Source organism: Alternaria burnsii, assembly GCF_013036055.1.
Source record: "Alternaria burnsii strain CBS107.38 chromosome Unknown 705, whole genome shotgun sequence".
Lineage (NCBI taxonomy): Eukaryota > Fungi > Ascomycota > Dothideomycetes > Pleosporales > Pleosporaceae > Alternaria > Alternaria burnsii.
Window position 1 is genome coordinate 2,661,921 of NW_024066107.1, and position 18,881 is coordinate 2,680,801.

At 50.0% G+C, this 18,881-nt stretch overlaps 4 protein-coding genes across 4 annotated transcripts; 2 read left to right on the plus strand and 2 right to left on the minus strand.

Moving 5' to 3' along the window:
• Positions 1–146: 146 nt before the first annotated feature.
• Positions 147–3,614, minus strand: GT037_000939 (mfs general substrate transporter; the record flags this gene model as incomplete). Its single annotated transcript, XM_038925986.1, has 7 exons — positions 147–1,305; positions 1,362–1,596; positions 1,749–2,001; positions 2,313–3,167; positions 3,223–3,440; positions 3,491–3,536; positions 3,594–3,614. 7 exons carry the CDS (start codon positions 3,612–3,614, stop codon positions 147–149), a joined length of 2,787 nt encoding a protein of 928 aa, XP_038791842.1.
• A 1,272-nt stretch (positions 3,615–4,886) lies between these two features.
• Positions 4,887–7,109, plus strand: GT037_000940 (uncharacterized protein; the record flags this gene model as incomplete). The annotated part of the gene is made up of 1 exon (XM_038925987.1): positions 4,887–7,109. One exon carries the CDS (start codon positions 4,887–4,889, stop codon positions 7,107–7,109), a length of 2,223 nt encoding a protein of 740 aa, XP_038791843.1.
• Positions 7,110–7,373: 264 nt separating this feature from the next.
• Positions 7,374–15,119, minus strand: GT037_000941 (serine-type peptidase; the record flags this gene model as incomplete). The annotated part of the gene is made up of 12 exons (XM_038925988.1): positions 7,374–8,320; positions 8,574–8,665; positions 8,901–9,097; positions 9,149–9,507; positions 9,925–10,078; positions 10,126–10,652; positions 10,711–10,793; positions 11,538–12,538; positions 12,588–12,710; positions 12,760–14,183; positions 14,233–14,410; positions 15,045–15,119. 12 exons carry the CDS (start codon positions 15,117–15,119, stop codon positions 7,374–7,376), a joined length of 5,160 nt encoding a protein of 1,719 aa, XP_038791844.1.
• GT037_000942 (uncharacterized protein) lies at positions 15,118–18,831 on the plus strand (the record flags this gene model as incomplete). Its single annotated transcript, XM_038925989.1, has 3 exons — positions 15,118–15,273; positions 15,365–17,645; positions 17,693–18,831. The coding sequence occupies 3 exons, from the start codon at positions 15,118–15,120 to the stop codon at positions 18,829–18,831; spliced, it is 3,576 nt and encodes a 1,191-aa protein (XP_038791845.1).
• Between the last annotated feature and the right edge of the window lie 50 nt (positions 18,832–18,881).

The window sequence follows — 18,881 nt, forward strand, 5'->3', positions numbered from 1 at the left end:
AGGCTTACTTTGCGTTCCTCATCGAGGATAATACATGACATGCGAAGTACTGGTACGACAGTAACCCTGAACACTTTCTGTATTGTGGCTACCCAGTATAGAATAAAATATTACTTTTAATTCTAACTGAACTCTATCCACAATCATCATACTTTCTTGTCTTCAATCCGATCCTCTTTACTATTCTCTTCGCTACCATTTTCACTTCTCAACGGACTCTCATGCTCCTGTTCCGCAGCGACCTCCTGTAACACCTTCTCGTTAGCACCAACCCCAACTTCTTCATCTCTTGGTACATTTGGTCCATGCATCGCTTTGTCTGCTGTCTTCCCATCAGCAGAATCCTTGTCTTTCTTGATCATGCTCCAGCCGCCTCTCCACCCAACCCATTTCTCCTCCCAGGGACCCCTAGCAACTATAACAAGAATCGCCGCAGAGATGAATCCAACACTAGCGCTGCCACTTCCTACCCACCCAGCAGCAGCATAAATATGGTTCCCAGCCGCCGTGCCAATAAGCTGACCACAAAATGTAGCAACCATGAAAGCGGTATTCACCCCGTTCCGCCGCTTAGGTTCCACCGAGTAGATACTAGAACGGTTTGCGATCTGCGCAGTTTGGTTGCCGAAATCCATCAATAGGGCTTGCAGGACGGGGCCTGCGACGGTAAAGGTACCCGTGTAAGTGCCTAGACATATTCCCAGAAGCGAGCATGTAAGACCGAAAAGGACGGAGAAATGTGGGACGAAGCGGTCGGTGACTGTGCGCGCATATATGGGAGAGATAAGCATGCCTGCGATTCCTATAAGCCCAAACAGTCCGATTGTGAGGGAAGAATAGTTGTATGGGTCATCCGCGAGGAGAAATGTCAGCGTTGTCCAGAAAGACGTAAAAGGCGCTGAGCAGAAGAGACCAGCCAAACAAGCCTGAACAAGAACAGGATGACGGAAAAGCATCTTAACGATATCGAGCAGTATTCTGAAATAGTTCATGCCCGGGTTGGTAGCAGGATAGTCGGGCATGAATAGCCAGAGGAGGACGAAGATGATATATTGAATGGCAAACGCCATCCAATATACTGCGCGCCAGGTGACAAAATTCGAAATTGTTCCCGACAGGACGCGGGCGACGAGCACACCAAGCATGAGGCCAGAGACGACGATGGAGAGTGCTGCTGCGCGGCGTGATGGAGGAGCTAGGTCACCGACCAACGGGAGCATGAGCTGCGGTGTAACAGTTGTTACCGCTACGATGAAGGATATTGCCGTGAATGTTCCAAGGTCGGAGGTTAGACATAGTCCGAGCCTATTTATCGTCAGTAGTCTCTTTCCGGTACACGTCATAGTTCAAGAACAACATACCATAAGGTTGCAGTAAACCCTACTAAGCCGCATACAAATGGCCGTCTGGGCAATAAGTCTCCCAGAGGGCATAAAAACAACAGCCCAGCTGCATATCCAGCTTGCATTACAGTAGGAATCTGCGCAACCTGTTCGTATCGTACACCGAAATCTATGGCTAGTAGGTTGAGGATGGGGTGATTGTAATAAAGATTTGCTACTGTGAAGCCGGCGGCAAAGGCAAACAGGACGTTCACTGGAAGATGTGAGTGATTAGCTAGCTGATACACTCAAGGACGAGGCCGAAGGGGAGAACTAGGGAGACTAGAAGTATACTCTAGGACTTTCTCCTCGCTCGAGTTCACAAGCGCTCCAAAGGCCACGATCATCATGTGAATATGGACGTACTGCTCATAGAAAAGTGCGGCGGTTTATCCGGGTCCCAACGACAATTTGGTGGGGTCCATGTCAAGGTTGTGTAAGCTCTTTTCCATATCGACTGCTTCCCTTGCTCTTTCTCCTCGATACCTTCGCTTTGTTCTGCCTCGTCTCTTGATGGATGTTCTGCTGGCCTAGAGGTAGCCGTCCGTGCTGCACCTTCCCTATTGGCTAGTACTGTCCTACAGCCCCCGCCATCCTCAATGTCGTTCGTTAACATGATCTGCTTATATCGTACACATTGTACTCTGACAAGAACCCAGCCAATAAAGAGTGACAAGAGCGATGCAAAACGTGGTGCAAAGACTAAGAGGCAAAATTGCGGAAGAATTGAGGTACTGATAGTCGATGACGGGATCCTTCCTCTTTCGAACAAGTTCGGCAGAAGTGAGGAGCCGAGAACAGTGCTGAACGACGCTGTTATCCCCGGTATCACCGCCAATCAAATTTAGCGCGCTATCTGGGCACAGGATACGACTGCTGCCATGAAACATACTGGTATTGTGTTGGACGTTCCTTTGGTATCTAAACGACGTCAACGATTTTCTCATCTTCATCGTCTTCCGCGTTCTCCAGCCCCATTAGCTTTCCGCTACCACCTGCGCTAGCCATGTCTGGTATATCCTCCTCTTCGCCTTCTTCTTTACGCATGATGACTTGAACCACACGGTCGCATGCTTCTTGAACTCCTTCATCATCAACGTGCATGTGGCACTCTCTGACGATTGGGTAGACTTTGACGCGTCTCAGCACTTCCCTACTTTCTTTTGTCGTACTCAGCAGAAGTAGTGTCTCGAGATGTGTCTTGATGATTTCGTTATCCTTCTCGCGCTCCTTGTCTGGCTCGAGGAGTTGCAGCTCATCCAACATGCCCTCCGTGTCATCATCCGCGTATTCTTCTGGGCCCATGAGGGGTAGAAGAATGTAAGGAAGTAGGTTCGCCCCGATAGAGGGAGGTGGTAGATTTGGGTCGGAGGATAGGTTGGATAGCAATACTGGGTGTGCAGGGACATGAAATGCGACATTCTTAATCGTCGATGCTACACCAAGGCGTCGGATGTGCGAGACGTGATCGGTGAAGACCTGAATCTTGGTGATTGGAATTACATTATCGTCATGCTCCTGAGGTGTAGTGAGGTATTCGCGGCCTTTGGGAAACTTGGCCAGATCAGCGAAGAAGTACGAGAGGTAGTCAAAGTCTGCATGCTTGTTGTAGGCGCCCTCTGCGCCCTTGACAAAGCAGTCCATGAGCTGGTCCATGGCCCATGTCGACTTGGACAGCTCCTTTGGTATGTCGCGCTTCAACTCCAAGACGCGTTGTAGTGAATCCTCCTTGGCCATATTGGCGAGGAGCATTGCGATCTCGTTTGCATTTGGCTCTTTCGAGTTCTGCAGCAAGTCAACCTCTGCCTGTTCATTCTGTATGCCCGGGGAACTGACATACGGTTATCCGCGATAGTAGCGTCTCGAGAAATTCATCGTCCTTGGCCAGTGCCTTCTGGACCTCAGCGTCTGCCGAGACGTTGATGAGAATGGTAAGGGCGTTCTTCGCTATGGGCGCATAGTCCTTGACGAGTAGCTTGAGATCCCTAATGGGCTCTAGTTGGTTGCGCTTCCACAAGGACGGGTTTGCTTGTGAATACCCGACGAGGTGTTCGGCCGCTGCACAGTGTGAGATATGTTTCGTGGTGGGGTGGAGGGGTTCGTCTGACCAGTCTGTCTGATCTGCGTGTTGCCGTGATGTAGGAACTCTACGAGCTAGACATGGCGCATTAACTGGCAAGAACCATGAGTTTTCCAAGTCCTCTGTCTCACCTCTTCTAATTCTGACGGCATCGTGGCTGTGGCTGCTCGTTCTTGCCGTGTGCCATGACGAAGACCCAACTTTTTCTCGGTTGCAATTAAGGTTATCGATAAGCTTAGTGCATCCCGCACCTCCAGGCCTTCGCCACGAGTTGTCGCGAGACGCATCCATGGACGCTAGCATCTCTGCCGCAAGGTGATACCCGTTGATTGCTTCATCTAATGCATATTGCCCTGCCTATTCTTAACTTGCCATGACCTGATTCCATCATCAGCTGGCGACATCCAAGCACTTGGAAGCTCAGCGCGGTCATAGTTTGGACGACTCCAGCACACTGCCCAGCGACCAAGTCTTCTAATCAATCATGTTGCGCATCTTGCCATCTGCGTGATTTTACGACACATCCCGGCACCATTTCTTGGCCAAAAGTCCTCATGTTAGGGGCGGTTACGCGCGACTTGACTCTGCAGCTCGCGAGCTCGTCTTACCGCCGAAAGCTTGGTGGCTTCAAGCCGCAACCCCGCCGAACGCTGGTGTGCCAAAACCAATCTGCATCCGCCAGCACTGGCTAACAGTCTTGCGCGCCAGCTACAAAATTGGGTTGATAGATCCAAGTTTTGGTACAGCAACCGATGAACAACATGTCTACGAGTAGCGACGCTGCAAAACAGCAAGCAGGTTAACAAATATTCTCCTCCGCATTCCCGTAATGGACAGCGAAAGTGCCATGCTGGCATAGGTTTTGAGCGCTCGAAATAGATCGCCGACTTGCAGCGGGCCGCCGGACTGGCCACTTGTCACACGCATATGCTGCCCAGTACGCAGGGCAGGCACACATCATCAACCAATGAGCGTGGTATGCTGGTATCGTAACATCTCGAGCTAGTGTGCCAGGGTCTGTAGCGAGTGAACAGCGTTGGCGCTTACAACACCACCAGCCAACCACCCAAGATATAACCGCCGCTCATCAACCATGAGTAGCGCCGAGCCTTACAAACGTCTTGATTGGGCCCATCTGACCACCACCTGGTTGCAAAGAGTCCTTTCCTGCATGGGAAGCCGTCTTTCTACCGCTATTGCCCTTGATGCATCCCTACAGCTCTTCCGCTGACTCGGACTACCTCGCAGAATGCTCGTCTTATAGTCGTTATCCCCAGATTACCCGAGACGTCTGCTCGTACTCTCGGTGTTGCTGTTCCCAGTCTTTGTTTGCTTCCATCTACACAGCCGGTATCTGTTTCGTTCGGTCCCGCCAGTTATTTCGGGATACCATTTTATTGAGAGTAGGCTTGTAGACATTCATTATGGCAGGACCAGCACTTCAACTATTCCCTCCGCCTCGTGCTCCAAGACAGACGAGTCCTAACCGAAGACCATCTCCACACACAAAACCAACAAGTCCAGAGCCATTGCTGCCTGAGAGTGCAGTGAGCAACAAATCTCCAGTTGACCTCCACGGACTCCTTATACAGGTCAACTCTGTTCCAGTCTCTCCATCCAACCCAATGGCTCCCCCGCCAGCCATTGCAGCTCCGCCAAGAGCACATATGCCCAACTCGCAGGCTACAACAGCGGTGTCACCAACGGGCAGGCCACACTTCGAGCCAACCCCTCAGCAAGCAGCCTCTCCGCAAATTGAACGTCAAGAAAGCTTTTACCGCGCACAAGAACGTCCTGGGCATAACCAGACTAGCGATCAGCAACGTACCGCTAGCCCAGATCCAACTCGCGCCATCTCACCAGCATTCTCTGAAGCTCAGACTCTGGTCCGAGCAAATAGCTCTGCCACTCGATGCGTCTCACCTCAAGAAGAGATTCCGATGCGATCAATGTTCCCCATTTATGATCCTACCGTCCCCCTTGGACGTCAACCATATCAGCCAACGCAAACATCGCCAACACAGATACCCCGGACGCAAATCAGTCGATCGCCCTATTCTTCCGAGTCGTATGTTCCTCATAGTAACGTTCGTTCGAGCAATTCGTCAGCCCCTCCACCACCCAAGCCCTTCTTTACGCCGTCCAACCTACTCGACAACCTCTGGACGGCTACCAACGGACAAGAAGAGCCAAGTGTACAGATATATACATTGAGGATGCATCGAGCAACTGCCTCGAATCCAACAATCACGTTTGGTACGACGCCGTCCTTGCCATTCTATTCTGTAGCACAGTCGAATCTGGCAGGAAATCACGACATACCCAGCATTATGAACGAATTGCTTATCCAACGGCATCATCCAACTCAGCCGCGAGTGCTGCCTATTGCCCAACTCGACCTCATCGCGCCGCCTTCATTAGATAGTGGGGCTTTCAGCCAAAAGCAGCACGAGGACACCACCATGCTTACTAGCATATATCCCAAGCTTGCCGCTCTCCAGGCACTCGATGCGGCTGCCAATTCTCCCGCTGCCTCGCGCATAGCGCTTTCGGACCCTGGCGCGCAGTCTCCCGCTGCACAACGGCTGGCTGAAGACGTTTTGGCTGGTACTGCACAGCGCGAGTGCTGCGCCCTTGCCTGGACGAGGGATAACCCTCAACAACAAGCAAATCCTTGGGCGCAACATATGCCGTCAGAAGGATCGTATCAGTTGCACCATCCGACATTGGGCACGTTTCCTATCTCTTTAGAGGGCGACTGCTCTGTCATCAACGCACCTTCCACCAGACCTGTTACAGCGTTCTATGGACATAACATGCCCATGACACCGCAGAATATGGGACGGAAGCCCGCTTGCATCACGGTATTGAATCCTTACATTCTTTCTCCAACGACACCACGGACAAACGCTTTCTCCCCACTGCCACCACCTCCACGGTTGGATGGTATCAACCGACCAATATCCATGACTCCGTCCGAGATGTCGGTTGGCCAGCTTCCCACGACCACAGACGCCACTGCGGATGATGCTATGCTCGCACGTCTCGATTTCGCCAACGATGCTCTGATCCTCAATCTTGGTGCTTTGACACGTTTCGGCAATCCTTTCCTAGTTGATGTTGTAACTTGCACGCTCCTGGCTGTTGCAGTGGCGGAAGCTACGCGCGGTCGCAAGACACGTAATCGAAGTCAAGAGAACTTTGAGCCCCCACCACCGAGCTTCACCCTGACACATCAGAAGGAAGACACAGCGAAAGCGTTCAAAGACTCCTTTGTCGAGGGCTTTCAAGGCATCGGAGGAAAGTCACGACCACCGCTCTCTGGTAAAGGGCTGAAGAAGTTTGCTTCCAGCCTAAGAAGTACGACGACGACACGTAGTGAGAGCGCACATGGAAGTTTCGACAAGGACATTGAGCTGGGAGAGTGGTACGGACAGGACAAGTACACCAAAGCAAAAGAGACAAAGTCTGAGAAGAAGGCAAAAAAGTCGAGTGCTGATGACGAAAGTAAATTGCCGTTTGTCGCCCGCACCGTCATAACAGTATTGACGTTCGCATTCAAGACTGTGGTGTTTGTCTTGAAAATTGCGTTCAAGATTGTTGCGGGTGTCATCGTTATGATTACGAGAAACTTCAGCAAATTATAATGTGAGGGACTGTAGATGGATGGGCAAATTCTTAGGACTCGGGGAGTTTGGTTTTCTTTTCTGCATGATACCATTATTACTACGTTCGCTGGACACTATTGAGACCACGCTACATGCATGGCAGACGGGAACCTAATTTCAATACGATTACATTGATTGTAGTTTGCTCTTGTTATCGAAGTTTTCAACACGAGATGCTGACAATGAACAGACGGTAGATAAATTATTGTACCGAGAGATGTACAAACAGCTAGCGAGAAGTAGTTACGCGGCGTCTACCACCATGTATTCCTCACTCTCATTCTCACCCATCAGAGCCTCCAATATGTCATCGGCGTTCTGAAATATATAACTCATCGGACCTTCACCATCCTTCAAGCGTAGCGAGGTGCCTGGCAACAGGTCCTTGGCCTTCTGGGCCATTGCAGCAGGGCAATTCTGGTCCTCCCGACCATGCCACAGCGTAAGAGGGATCCCATTGTCACCAACGTACAGCTGTCCAAGCTCGAAGCCCCAGTCGCTGCCGTTCAATTTTGCCTCCCAGCTTACGCCTTCACTCCCTCGATAAAACGATTCCCTGGTCATGGCTACGTAGATGGGCCAGTTAGTTTTGTCTTTGATGGCTTCTTGGTCGCCGGGATGTCGACATTGGATCTCTTTGGCAATCATTTCCTCTAGGACTTTCGGATCGTCGTTGCGACTCGCCTTGCCCATGGTACTATCGAACAAGGTGGTGACCAGACCAGTCATCCATGGCGCTGCCCATAGGACAATGCGCGAAGGAAACGTCATGCCTGCTGTCCCCAACTTGACTGGATACAAGCCGCTGACTATGCTAGCGCTCATCAAGCGGTCCTTCGATATCTCCTTCACGCAGGCCAGTACGTAAGGTGCGCCTCCAGATACACCAAGTACGTAGAAGTTGTGGATCTTGAGGTGGTCGGCCAGGGCAAGCACATCGGCAGGCCAGTCGAGGATACGACGGTTGGCTTGGAAGGTCGATAGGCCGCTGCCAGGACGGTCGGGAGCGATGATTCGGACGTTGTGTAGGGCGCAAGCCGAGTGCCAGAGCTTGCCTTCGTAGCGCGACGATTGGCAGCCATGCATAAAGACTATTGTTTTTTGGGGTACCGGGCTGCCGTAAACAGCGTAGGATAGGGTACGGCCATCTTTCAGCTTCATACGCTCATTTTCCTGCTGCATTGTAGCCTCTGTGGGTGGTATTTGTTAGTAAATGGCGTGGTTGCGTTCTTGCAGCTTCTACGGAAGAAGGCGGGCACGAGGCCACATCACCTTCGCCGCCTGCGGTAAGCGTGACAGGCAACGCATATTGAAGGTTGTCTGCCTTTGAGGCATATACAAGCGGATCGACGATACGCTGAGTTGCGCAGAGCGGGGTGGACGGGCTCGACACCACGGGGTGAGCTTTGTTTCGGCCTCGCCAAGTTGCACTACGGCTATGACGGGCAAGGCCACCGGGCATCTCGCCCACTAGTTCTGACTTCACATGCATCGACAGAGACATCACACCAACCTTGCTCAGATCAGCGACTTTGCTAGAGGATACCATTAATAGCACTCCTCATTATTCCGTGCGCTTGTAAGTCCCATGAGGTTGGGGGTCGAAGCCGCTTCCAACCTCGGGTACCCGCGCTATTTACTGTATCACCATTTGGTGCTTGTAGACGAGACCGCATCGAGACAGTAAGAACCCGAACGCCGCCGCATACTCCAACTATAACCCCCCCAAACTCATTGTATCCAGAAACGCCGATGCACTAATATTCCTACTTCTTGTTCATGAAGAGTGGGCGAAGAAGAGCCTTGACAAACCCTTCCTCCTTCGCTTGATCCAAAGGGAAGATACGACCCTTAAGGGTGTATGCGCGGAAGAGCTTGTAGTTCTTGAAGGTAATGACCGGATAGCGCTCTGGATCGTTCCGGTGGTCAAGGATGTTGAAGATGTTGACATAGACGCGTGAGAGAGCCTGGTGAAACATGTTAAACAAATGGGCTAAACGGTAAAATCATTTACGCACTTTCTTGCACTGTGTGATAGACTGTGGAATCGGATCGATCTTGACGTCCCGACACAGTTCCTGCCACTTTGCCAGGCTCGACTTGTCGGGGCCGTAGTGTCGTAATACCTCAAACTCAACGACTTCGGCGCGACGTCGCTTCTCCTCGCTCTTAGACCAACCTTGATGAATAGAGAGCTTACTCAGTTTGGCTATCAGATCGTCTTCAGGGCTCGGGAAAAATCCGTGAAATTCTTCCTGCGCGAAATAGTCATGGCCTTGATCGGAAGAACCGTTGTCGCTTGGGGGAGGAGTGCTGCAATCGCTTGAGGAATCAGAAGCAATTGTCACGGCTTCAGGTACGATGGAAACGCCACCTTCTGTCTGATGTAAGTACGTCGCTTATGTGTTGCTCTTTCCAGATTGCTACTTACTAGCGCTAGCGCGGTTCCGACGAGCCATCTTTCAAGGTTGCAGGTGCGGTGTCGATAGTGGTGCACGGGAACGCGGGCCCTTTGGTTAAGAGCGTCACCCGACGTGTCGCGTTCCACTAGATCGCGATTTGTGGTGCTCCCAAGGAAAAAGAAAGGCCAGAAAGCGTAGAACGAATGTCGACGCGTCGCCAAGCGGCCGTACGCAGCTGAGTCATGCACATTAAGTAATCCGTCTCTCAGGGTCATTTTCACGCGTAGGACTTGTGGTGTTGCATTTCCTTGTCATTCCTTCCAACTCTAACATGTCGCTGACATGCACATGCTTTATCTATCATAGCTTCCTCAATAGCGCGCTTATGAAACCGTCCTGTTTCGCCCTCCCCCGAGGAAAAATGTTGTCCGGCGATGTATATTCCCGGAACTTGTAATAGTTCTTAAAGCGGATGACCTCAACACCGATGTTACGATGATCGATAAGATTAACCAAGTTGACTAAGACATTCCGGCTACCAAGCACCTACATGCAGTTAGCAACAAGTTCCCAATTGCTTGCGACTTATTTACCCTCTTGCACTGGGTGATACTGCCTGGTGGATCGCTAACGTGTACCTCGCGACAGAGATTCTGCCAGGTTTCTAGCTTCGTCGTATCTGTTCCATATGCATAGTCGAACTCTTCCGCCTGACACTCGGCCCAACGCTTTCTCACAGTCTTTCCGGCCCACTTACGCTGCGCCGCTAGGCGCTCGAAATTGCTCCTGATTCCAGCCGTCGGATTGTACACGAAAAGAGGGAACTTCTGGAACCATGCACCAGCCTGACTTGGGGTTTGGGTATGGACATCGTTATCCGTATCATCGTGATCTAGGGCTGCTGAAGCTGCCTGACAGTTTGTCCAATGCTTTCTTCGAAGCTTCTCGCCCCACTTGCGCTGTGACGATAGTCGGTCGAAGTTATCCCTGATGCTGGCGGTCGGGTCGTACACGAAGAGTGCAAAGCTCGAGAACCACGTTTCAGCTTGATTTGGCATGCGTGTATTCGCAGTGGATGGTGTGTTAGTACCGTTTGGGGTTGCAATAGAAGCTGCAAGTTCTAGGACAAAGCGTTATACTGTGAAAATGCCTGATGTTTGAGAAAAAAAAACACTTACGAGCGCGAGGGTTTGGTCGACGAACCATGTTGAAGCAGTTCATCAGCTCACCAAAGCCCTGGGGCATTGCAAGTAGTAGTGAACTTCTTGTTTCCAGACGTGGGGTGCATACGGAATTCTGCAGCAAACCGAGACAGATTGGCAATCAGACCATTGAGGGTTCGGGAAACTCGCGATCCCTGACGCCACGTCGACAACCGACTAGAACAGTCGAACGGCGGCAATACTTCTACTCCAATGGCTGCATCAAGTTACACTGCAGGGAACGGAGACTCTGAGCTGTCATTATCGAATGAATCCCGACCACATTGTGTGGCTGCTGCATGGTGGTGTTGCCGTGCCGCGTTCATGCATAGAGAAACGTACCAGTAATTAGAGCACATATTCTGAGATTCTGTCATCATTTACCTGGTAAAAAGATCTCCTGGAAGGAATTTGACATCATACAGCCTTGCAACGTGCATCAAGCGCGTAAGAAAGAATCACTTTGGATTGCTGAAGACCATTGCTTTAGTTGTCGGACTGATATGCCGTATGAACTTGACTGCTACTATGGTAGCTCTGTTGAATATGGCAAGCGGCTACACAGTAAAACCTCACAACAAAGAAACATAGGAGAGTAGGAAGGTTATAGGGATTACCTCCTGCGTATTTACAACAACATCTCAATTCAACAAATTTAACAATTTCCTTGTTCCTTCCTGTTGGTGTAAGAATGCAGTCTTCAAGGTTCTTACAGTGTTCTCATATTATGTTTTATCGGGATGCTTATCTAGAGGTGAGATTGCTGGCAGAACGAAGACTGCCACTCGATTTGTAACGCGCACTAGACGATACTACAAGCGGAGTTTGGATAGTAGCTACTTGCCTTGACTATACCAGGCTGAATGTACCCATTATACACGCCTTGACCAACCGTCGTGGATGAGGATTTCGGCGGAAAGCTGAAGCTCGATAATTGACCAGCAGGTTTCGCTGGAGCCGAACCTGCAAGACGAGGGCCATAACGCTGTGGCTGAGGTGATCGTTTCATTATAGGCTGCTGCGCAGTAGACTGGGCTAGTTGTTGAGGTTTGCAGTCACCAGCGAGTCCTTGTAAGGTATTGCACCTTTGGAGACATAGCCATATTTTAGTGTCTCCCTCCGTGTTACAGGACGCCACCGCTGGCGCACAGATCAAACTGGCTGGGCAGTTGATATTGCTGTCGCACTTCTGATATTTGTTGAGATTGGGCGGTGTTTTATTGTCCATCAGCCCTACACTTGTATTGAACGAGACTTCCAAGGGGTCTGCCAGTTGGATACCTGAGACTGTGTAGTGAACGGATGCTTGACTGCTGAGTTTCGGTGGGGGTTTGCGTTGTGTTCTTGTGCGTTTGGAATAGTTTGTGGAGTCAGGCACGCAAAGTGTCGTATCATCCCAAGTGGCAGTGGCGGCGTCTCTCCACAATTGGCTCATGTTGTAAACATTCTTGGGAGTGTAATACAACCGACAATCGGATGCTTCGTAGCGAAATTGTAGTGGCGTCAAATCCTCGGGGCGCATTTGATCGCGGAGGTTGAACAATGCGTAATTCGTGAATATGCCAGTGTCGTTACGGGACGGAATACTGTTGAAGGCGGCTTCATCACCGATCAGAGTCTTCAGGTTGTCGATGTCGTAATCGATGCGATTTGAAGTGTAGGCAGCAGCTCCGCGGTTGCCACTCGCTGTCTGCATCGGTCCGTGCTGGGGGCGACCTCCAAACGATATCGTTCGTACGCCTGCGAGCTCCGTCATGAGTTCCACAAACAATGCGCATGCAGAAGAGCATAGTCCGTCAGTAAGCTAGTCACACAGTCAGTTGAGTGACTATGTGTAGTCGGGCGCTACCTACCAAGACAATCTCATCGGGGTTCCAGCCAGGGTTTGCAACAACAAAACTCGAGTTCACCCAAGGTTGGTAAGTCCATCCGAACATGTCATAAACAAAAATTCTATCGCTGAGGTTGTAGAGTTGCTTTGGGAAATGTCAGCAATAGTAGTTGTGAACAAGCTAACATCCGTACCTTTTGAGAAAACGCATCATTGCGATCCAAAACAGGCCCAAAGTACTCTGACCACGACGCAAAGTTGCGCCCTGTAGCGGCATTGATGCGATTCACAGCAATCCATTCTGATGCTGCGGAATCTTGAGACTCGAAAGAATCAGGATCTAAGGATTGCCACCAATCTGTATATGCTGTACCAAGAATGTCTGCCCACCGATGGCTTCTGATGCGGCTTCCTGTATAGAGGGGCAGTTCAGGAAAAATTTGTTGAAAGGTTGTCATAGCAAGCAAGACCAGCCCACCAGTGTTCTGCTGGAGGTCTATAACCACGCGTTTGATCTCTTTAGCGGTCGCATTTCCAATGAATTCGTCGATAGCATCGAAGAAGTAAGACACACTAAGGCCGTCCTGATAGAAGCTTGGTATGCTGAGGACTCCGGTAGATATGTCATCAAAGATATATCCCGAGATGGCACCAGCCCCAGTGATCGACATGTTGTTCTGCACTACTACTGGATCATTGGGATATGCTCCAATGTTGCCATTGGTAACACTGCACCAATTTACCGCCGGACCTGCAGAGGTTGAGCAGTCAAAGCCTGGCTCAGGGTTTGATGGAGCTTCGTACTCTTCAAAAGGTATGTTGTAATCCGCAGGCCACCATGGAGGTGAAGAAGCGTCATTGGGATCGAAACCAGCAGGTATTAGCCCAAGCACAAAGTAGTTGTAGAAATCTCCAGGCGTAGTCAAAGGGCCAGTACGTGCGTTTTCTGCGTATAAGGCAAGCCAAATGGTATCTAGAGATGTATTGTTCTCAAAGGTAAAGTTCAGTTCATCTCCTGGGTATAGCGGCAGACGCTGGAAGATGCTGAGGTATCCTTGTATATCCTTGGCAGGACTACTCAAGAGAGAGTTCCAATCAGCGTGCGGCTCAACGTAACCCTCCGAATTAGGTGCTATTAGCGACGTCAAATATTCGATAACTTCGATGCCGTTGATCTTTGTGACTGGGGAGGCTTCGTAACCTTCTTTGGCAGCCGCGAGTAGATCCTCCTTCAGGTAAATCTTTGGCTCTTCTGAGCCGTTCTCCGAGAGGGACAAGAGTGTGTAAGGACTGGCGAATTTAAAAGCTGCTAGAATACCTGCATCTAATGTGACGTGATTATCGTGGATGCGGCTAATGAGTACCTGTACTTGCTCCTCGAAAGCATATTGGGTCTTGTATTTGCCTGAGACGATGTCTGCCCGGATGTTCTCGAGCTCTTGTTGTACGTCGACTGATGGTTGTTGATACCCGTCTGGAGGGTCGTTCAAGTATCGTAGCGTGCTTTGGAACTGCAACGTGTCGTTGTAGTAGTCGATAAAACGAGAGGCAACGTCTGCACGAAAAGGTACCCTGCTGATACAATCGTAGACATCAGATGCTGCAAAGATATAAACACCTACTAAACGTTAGCTGTCATCTACACTGAGTCCACAACAATTTCGTACCTTGCGCTGCTGCAGAGATGATACTCAAACATGGTAGTTCAGATGATGGCACATCCTGACGCTTGGGAAGATGGGTAGAGAATGATTGAGGTACGGCATGGCCAAATATTGGCAGCTGAACAAAGCAAAAGCTCAGTGCGAAAGACAGCATCATGATGCGCCTGGAATCACTAGAAGACTAAATGAACAATTTCGTGACGTTGAAAAGGAGGGTGCTGGTCTCGTTATGGTCTTTAGTCGCGCATGCTCGGACTTGATATATGTGAAAATAGCTGGGTTCATGTCTATGAGGCTTACAATGCGTATTGGTAGGAAATAATCTGGGGGCCTGAGAGAGGGTTCGGGAAAGAAGGTGACGAGATTGTCAACGCAAGTACACCTAGATACAAGGGTCGAAGTAATCAACATCGGAAAATCTGCGTATTCTAGGTCTTGAACGGCAGGTGCGGCTTGAGTTAAGTCGCCGATGTTGCTGGATGGCTGGAGATGGTGCGTCCACAAGGCTCGGCCATTGGGGGCTGAAAACAAAATGGCCAATCAAGACACCTTGCTCCTAGCCCCCACGTAGCATACCTGGGTATTGAGTCGATCAAAGACGGCCAAATATCGCCGTGCTTGTGCCTGTCAAGGTTTAATTTGGAGCAAACGCCTCTGTTTCAGCATGGTTGGTACTGAAGAGAGAAAATTGCGAGGGCATTATCGGAGCCTGAACCAACGGAGACACTGAAGGCTACAAGCGATTCTGTTTTCGCATCTACCACCATATTAATTTATTGCAATTATCGTAGAGAGGACATTTGGCACATTCGAACCTCAGACTTCGCTTCGCTCATCCTGATAAGCTGACGACGTAAGCACTCCGAAAAAGCGTTGGTTGGATGCATCATGGAATGGAAGAGACAAAATGAACCGTTCTCGATACCAGTCGATGTCCATGAAGCCTTGTTTCGAAATACTTTTCAAGATGCTCGCTACCAAGCCTGGACGCAGACGGATCGCTGCTGGCAGTTGCATATCAATGGAGGACCAGGAAGTGGCAAGGTCAGTACTCAGTTTGACTATCTACGGTAATGGAGGCATGTTAGCTCTTGGAAAATCACCACTGATCTTGACTGACATCATCTTCTTCTAGACTACTCTCGCAGCTCTAATCGCAAGACAACTATGGAGGGATGGCGCTGCTCCTGTCGCACTTATCCATGTTCACGATGATGAGCCGTCCGGTACGCAACTGCAGGATGACACACTGCCTCACAATCGTGCTTCTTGTCCGGACAAGTTTCTCGGCTATGATGGGTCCCTCAGAACAGGAGTCATAAACGTGTCGTCCTCAGGGACAGACCTCCAAGACTTGTGCACACTCTTGGCTGAGCAACTCCTAAAATCAGATGGGTTTTATCTCATTGTGGATGGCTATGATCGGATACCATACTCGAAGCAATGCGAGCTGCAGCACAACTTTCGTCAGCTCCAGTCCCAAGGGTTAAGGGTGCTGCTTTTCAGTGCGGTATCCAAGCTCGACGTCTTCCCGCCAGCCTGGCCTGTTGAGTGCGACAAGTGTGGACGTGGGAGGGAGGAGAAAGATGGCCTGTACATCTACTGGGCATGCGATCTATGTCCTTGCGATCTCTGTGACATGTGCAAAACTGCGGGTATCCACTGTGATGACCGCCAACATCAAATGTCTGAGCCTTACGATGTGGTCAACATGAGGCTTGTTGCAGTACCCTCAGAGCTGGAATCCTTTGTGAGGGCTGATTTGACCGCTGAATATGGTTCGGGATTAAACGACGACGTTGTCGAAGCTGTCTGCGAGTCCAGTGACGGCAACACGAATCTCGCCAAGCTTCGCCTCGACCAGATTCGTGATCTTGATTTTCCTTCTGACATTTTGTCGCCTACTGATCGCCTTCCTCGGGAAGTGGTCGCATTCTTCGATGCGGAGATCAAGCTCATCGACATTCTGGAACCATCTCAGAGGTACCAAACGTTGTTGGCCCTCATAGCCATAGCAGCAGCTGGAGATTGGATGTCAGTCATCAGACTCGAAGAGCTTTTGAGTCATATGAGCGGCTCTGATACGGTCTGCAGTGACGGATCTTATCCTCAAGTGCGTCGCGTGTTGAGTTCTGCCCGTGGACTGCTTTCTTCACTTATTTTCTTCGGCAACTTATCACCTGGGCATGAAGAGTCGGACAGACATAGGATTGGTCTCTATACTCGGGATCTAGGCTGGTATATCCGCGAAGACTACAATCAGGATCTAGTTTTAGCCAAGCGGTACCTGAGCGAAGCCAATATAGGAGAACGTAATCTGCATCGCAGCTACAGTTTCGAAAAAACCGTCGGTGAAAGAAAGCAGGACATTGGTGAGCCTAATGACACATTATATGGTGTCTGGAGGTCAAAGTCCAAGCTCCATGAAATCTCCGGTAACAGCGTCATTGACTCAATACTTCGAGAACCCGAAGGTATATGTACACCTTGCCAAGAAAGTATATTCCTGCCAAAGTCGAACTCAGGAGTACGAAAATGGTCCAATTACGATCATAACCGAGATAGGAAGACATACTGTCAATTTTGCTGTTACGCCTACAACGAAATGGATGATAAAGGAACAAGTATGCTGGCTTTTCATTGGACAAGGCGGACGATGGGCCGCACCTCCAACTCCAACGATCACATGGTTGTGGCTCTGAGACACACTGAATCCTCTGCACAAACATCGTTCAGGCGATTTGTCTTTATGTTGAAGTCGGAACTCAGATTTCTACCGGCTCATGATCGTCTGGGTGAGACGACTACCCTGAAGCACACTGGCAAACAAATTCAAAAGTGGTTAGAAACTTGCCGAACGGAGCATACTCACTGCAACTACAAAAAGGTGAAACCGTACGTGCCCAAACGCCTCGTGGATATCGGTACAGGTGCTTCCGACAGGCTGCGCATCATTGGGAAGGAAGAGAAGGAGGAGGGGCCGTATGTCACTCTGAGTCACAGCTGGGGGCGCAATCCTAACTTTCTGACGCTCACCACCAAAGACAAAGACAGGCTCATGAAGCAGGGCTTCTCGGTAACAGAGCTCAGGAACAAGAACTTCGAGCAGGCTATCGAAGTCGCGCGACATCTCAAAGTAAAGTACATCTGGATCGATTCCTTGTGCATATGCCAAGCTGGGAGAGACAAAGATTTCAGAGAGGAAGGGCAATATATGCACCTTGTCTATCAAAATTCGTTCTGCAACATTGTTGCCGCAGACTCAAAAGATGGCCAGGGTGGTCTTTTTAGGAATAGACCTATCGAAACGTTGCCGGGTACAGATACACAAGGATCCTGGTTGGTTTTAGACAAAGAGCTTTGGGCAAAGCAACTGTTACAGAGCCCTATATACACGCGTGGCTGGGTGTTTCAAGGTAAGCTGATAGATCAATTCAGTATACCAAACGCTAACCTTACAAAGAAAGGATGCTTTCTCCTCGAATCATTCACTTTACACGCTCTCAAGTGTTTTGGGATTGCAGTACAGTCAGCGCATGTGAGACTCTGCCAGATGGACTGCCGTTCGCCCTCTCCGCAATAGCTACAACGGACCGTCGCTGGCGTGGCCGCCTGCAGCGTAAGAATTCGGAACAAGACAGATCTAATCTTGCTGTTGAAGACTCTTTAGAGAAGTTTTGGAAAAGTGCCGTCCTCAACTACACTTCTTGCGACTTGACAAATCAAGCCGATAAGACATTAGCAATCTGGAGTGTTGCCAAGTTGGTTCGAGACAACCTACCCGATCAATATGGCTGCGGACTTTGGTCAGTCGCCTTGCACGAGCAACTAGCATGGCAAGTCAAAGTCGTCAAACACGGTGCCAGAATGGACGTCTTACAATCAGTATTCCCCAGCTGGTCGTGGGCTTCGGTAAATGCACCTATCCTGGTACAGGATCGTATCGTGGCAAAGAGGTGCTACACTGTCAAGAATCACAAGGGAGCTGCGCTTAGCTTCAGCGACTTCAAAGACAAAGCATTGATTAGGGATATGCAGCCTCAATTCGCGGCATCTGATTCGCTTGCAGTCAGAGGCCACCTCATCTGCGGGAGGTTGGAGAGAAGTGCACGCGATAGAACTCATACATTCCAGAGAGTAGAAGCTGGTTCTTCGCACAAGTACGAGGTAATCACTGACGAGGAACTTCCTGAAGCGCTACTCAGCTCGTGTTTTTATCTAATGCCGCTCGTCGCCCGCAAGACGAGCGACTCTGAGATAGCATACACCGGCAGCGCTCTTGTGCTAACTGTCACTGGTGATTACCGGCAACTAACCCACATGAGATTGATGAAACAACTACTCAATCTGGTTAGTTTCTCTCTGCCTCACCCAGATAAAGGTACACCACATGCAGATCGAAAGTCCAAACTGCAAATGCTACGCCGAAGTGTTGATGCTCTCAATGCATGTCTTCACAAAATAGTAAAGCAAGATCGGGAACTACCACTGAGGGAAGGAAATGCGTTCCGCAGGGTTGGTGTTGTCCAATTCCACGATCTCCCCGCAAAAGAGTGGGCTTGTATAAGGGCAAACGAGGAGAGGTTGATTTGGTTGGACTGAATTCTATGGGCTATCTAAATCGTTTCCAAGACCTAGTGGCGTGTGAAACT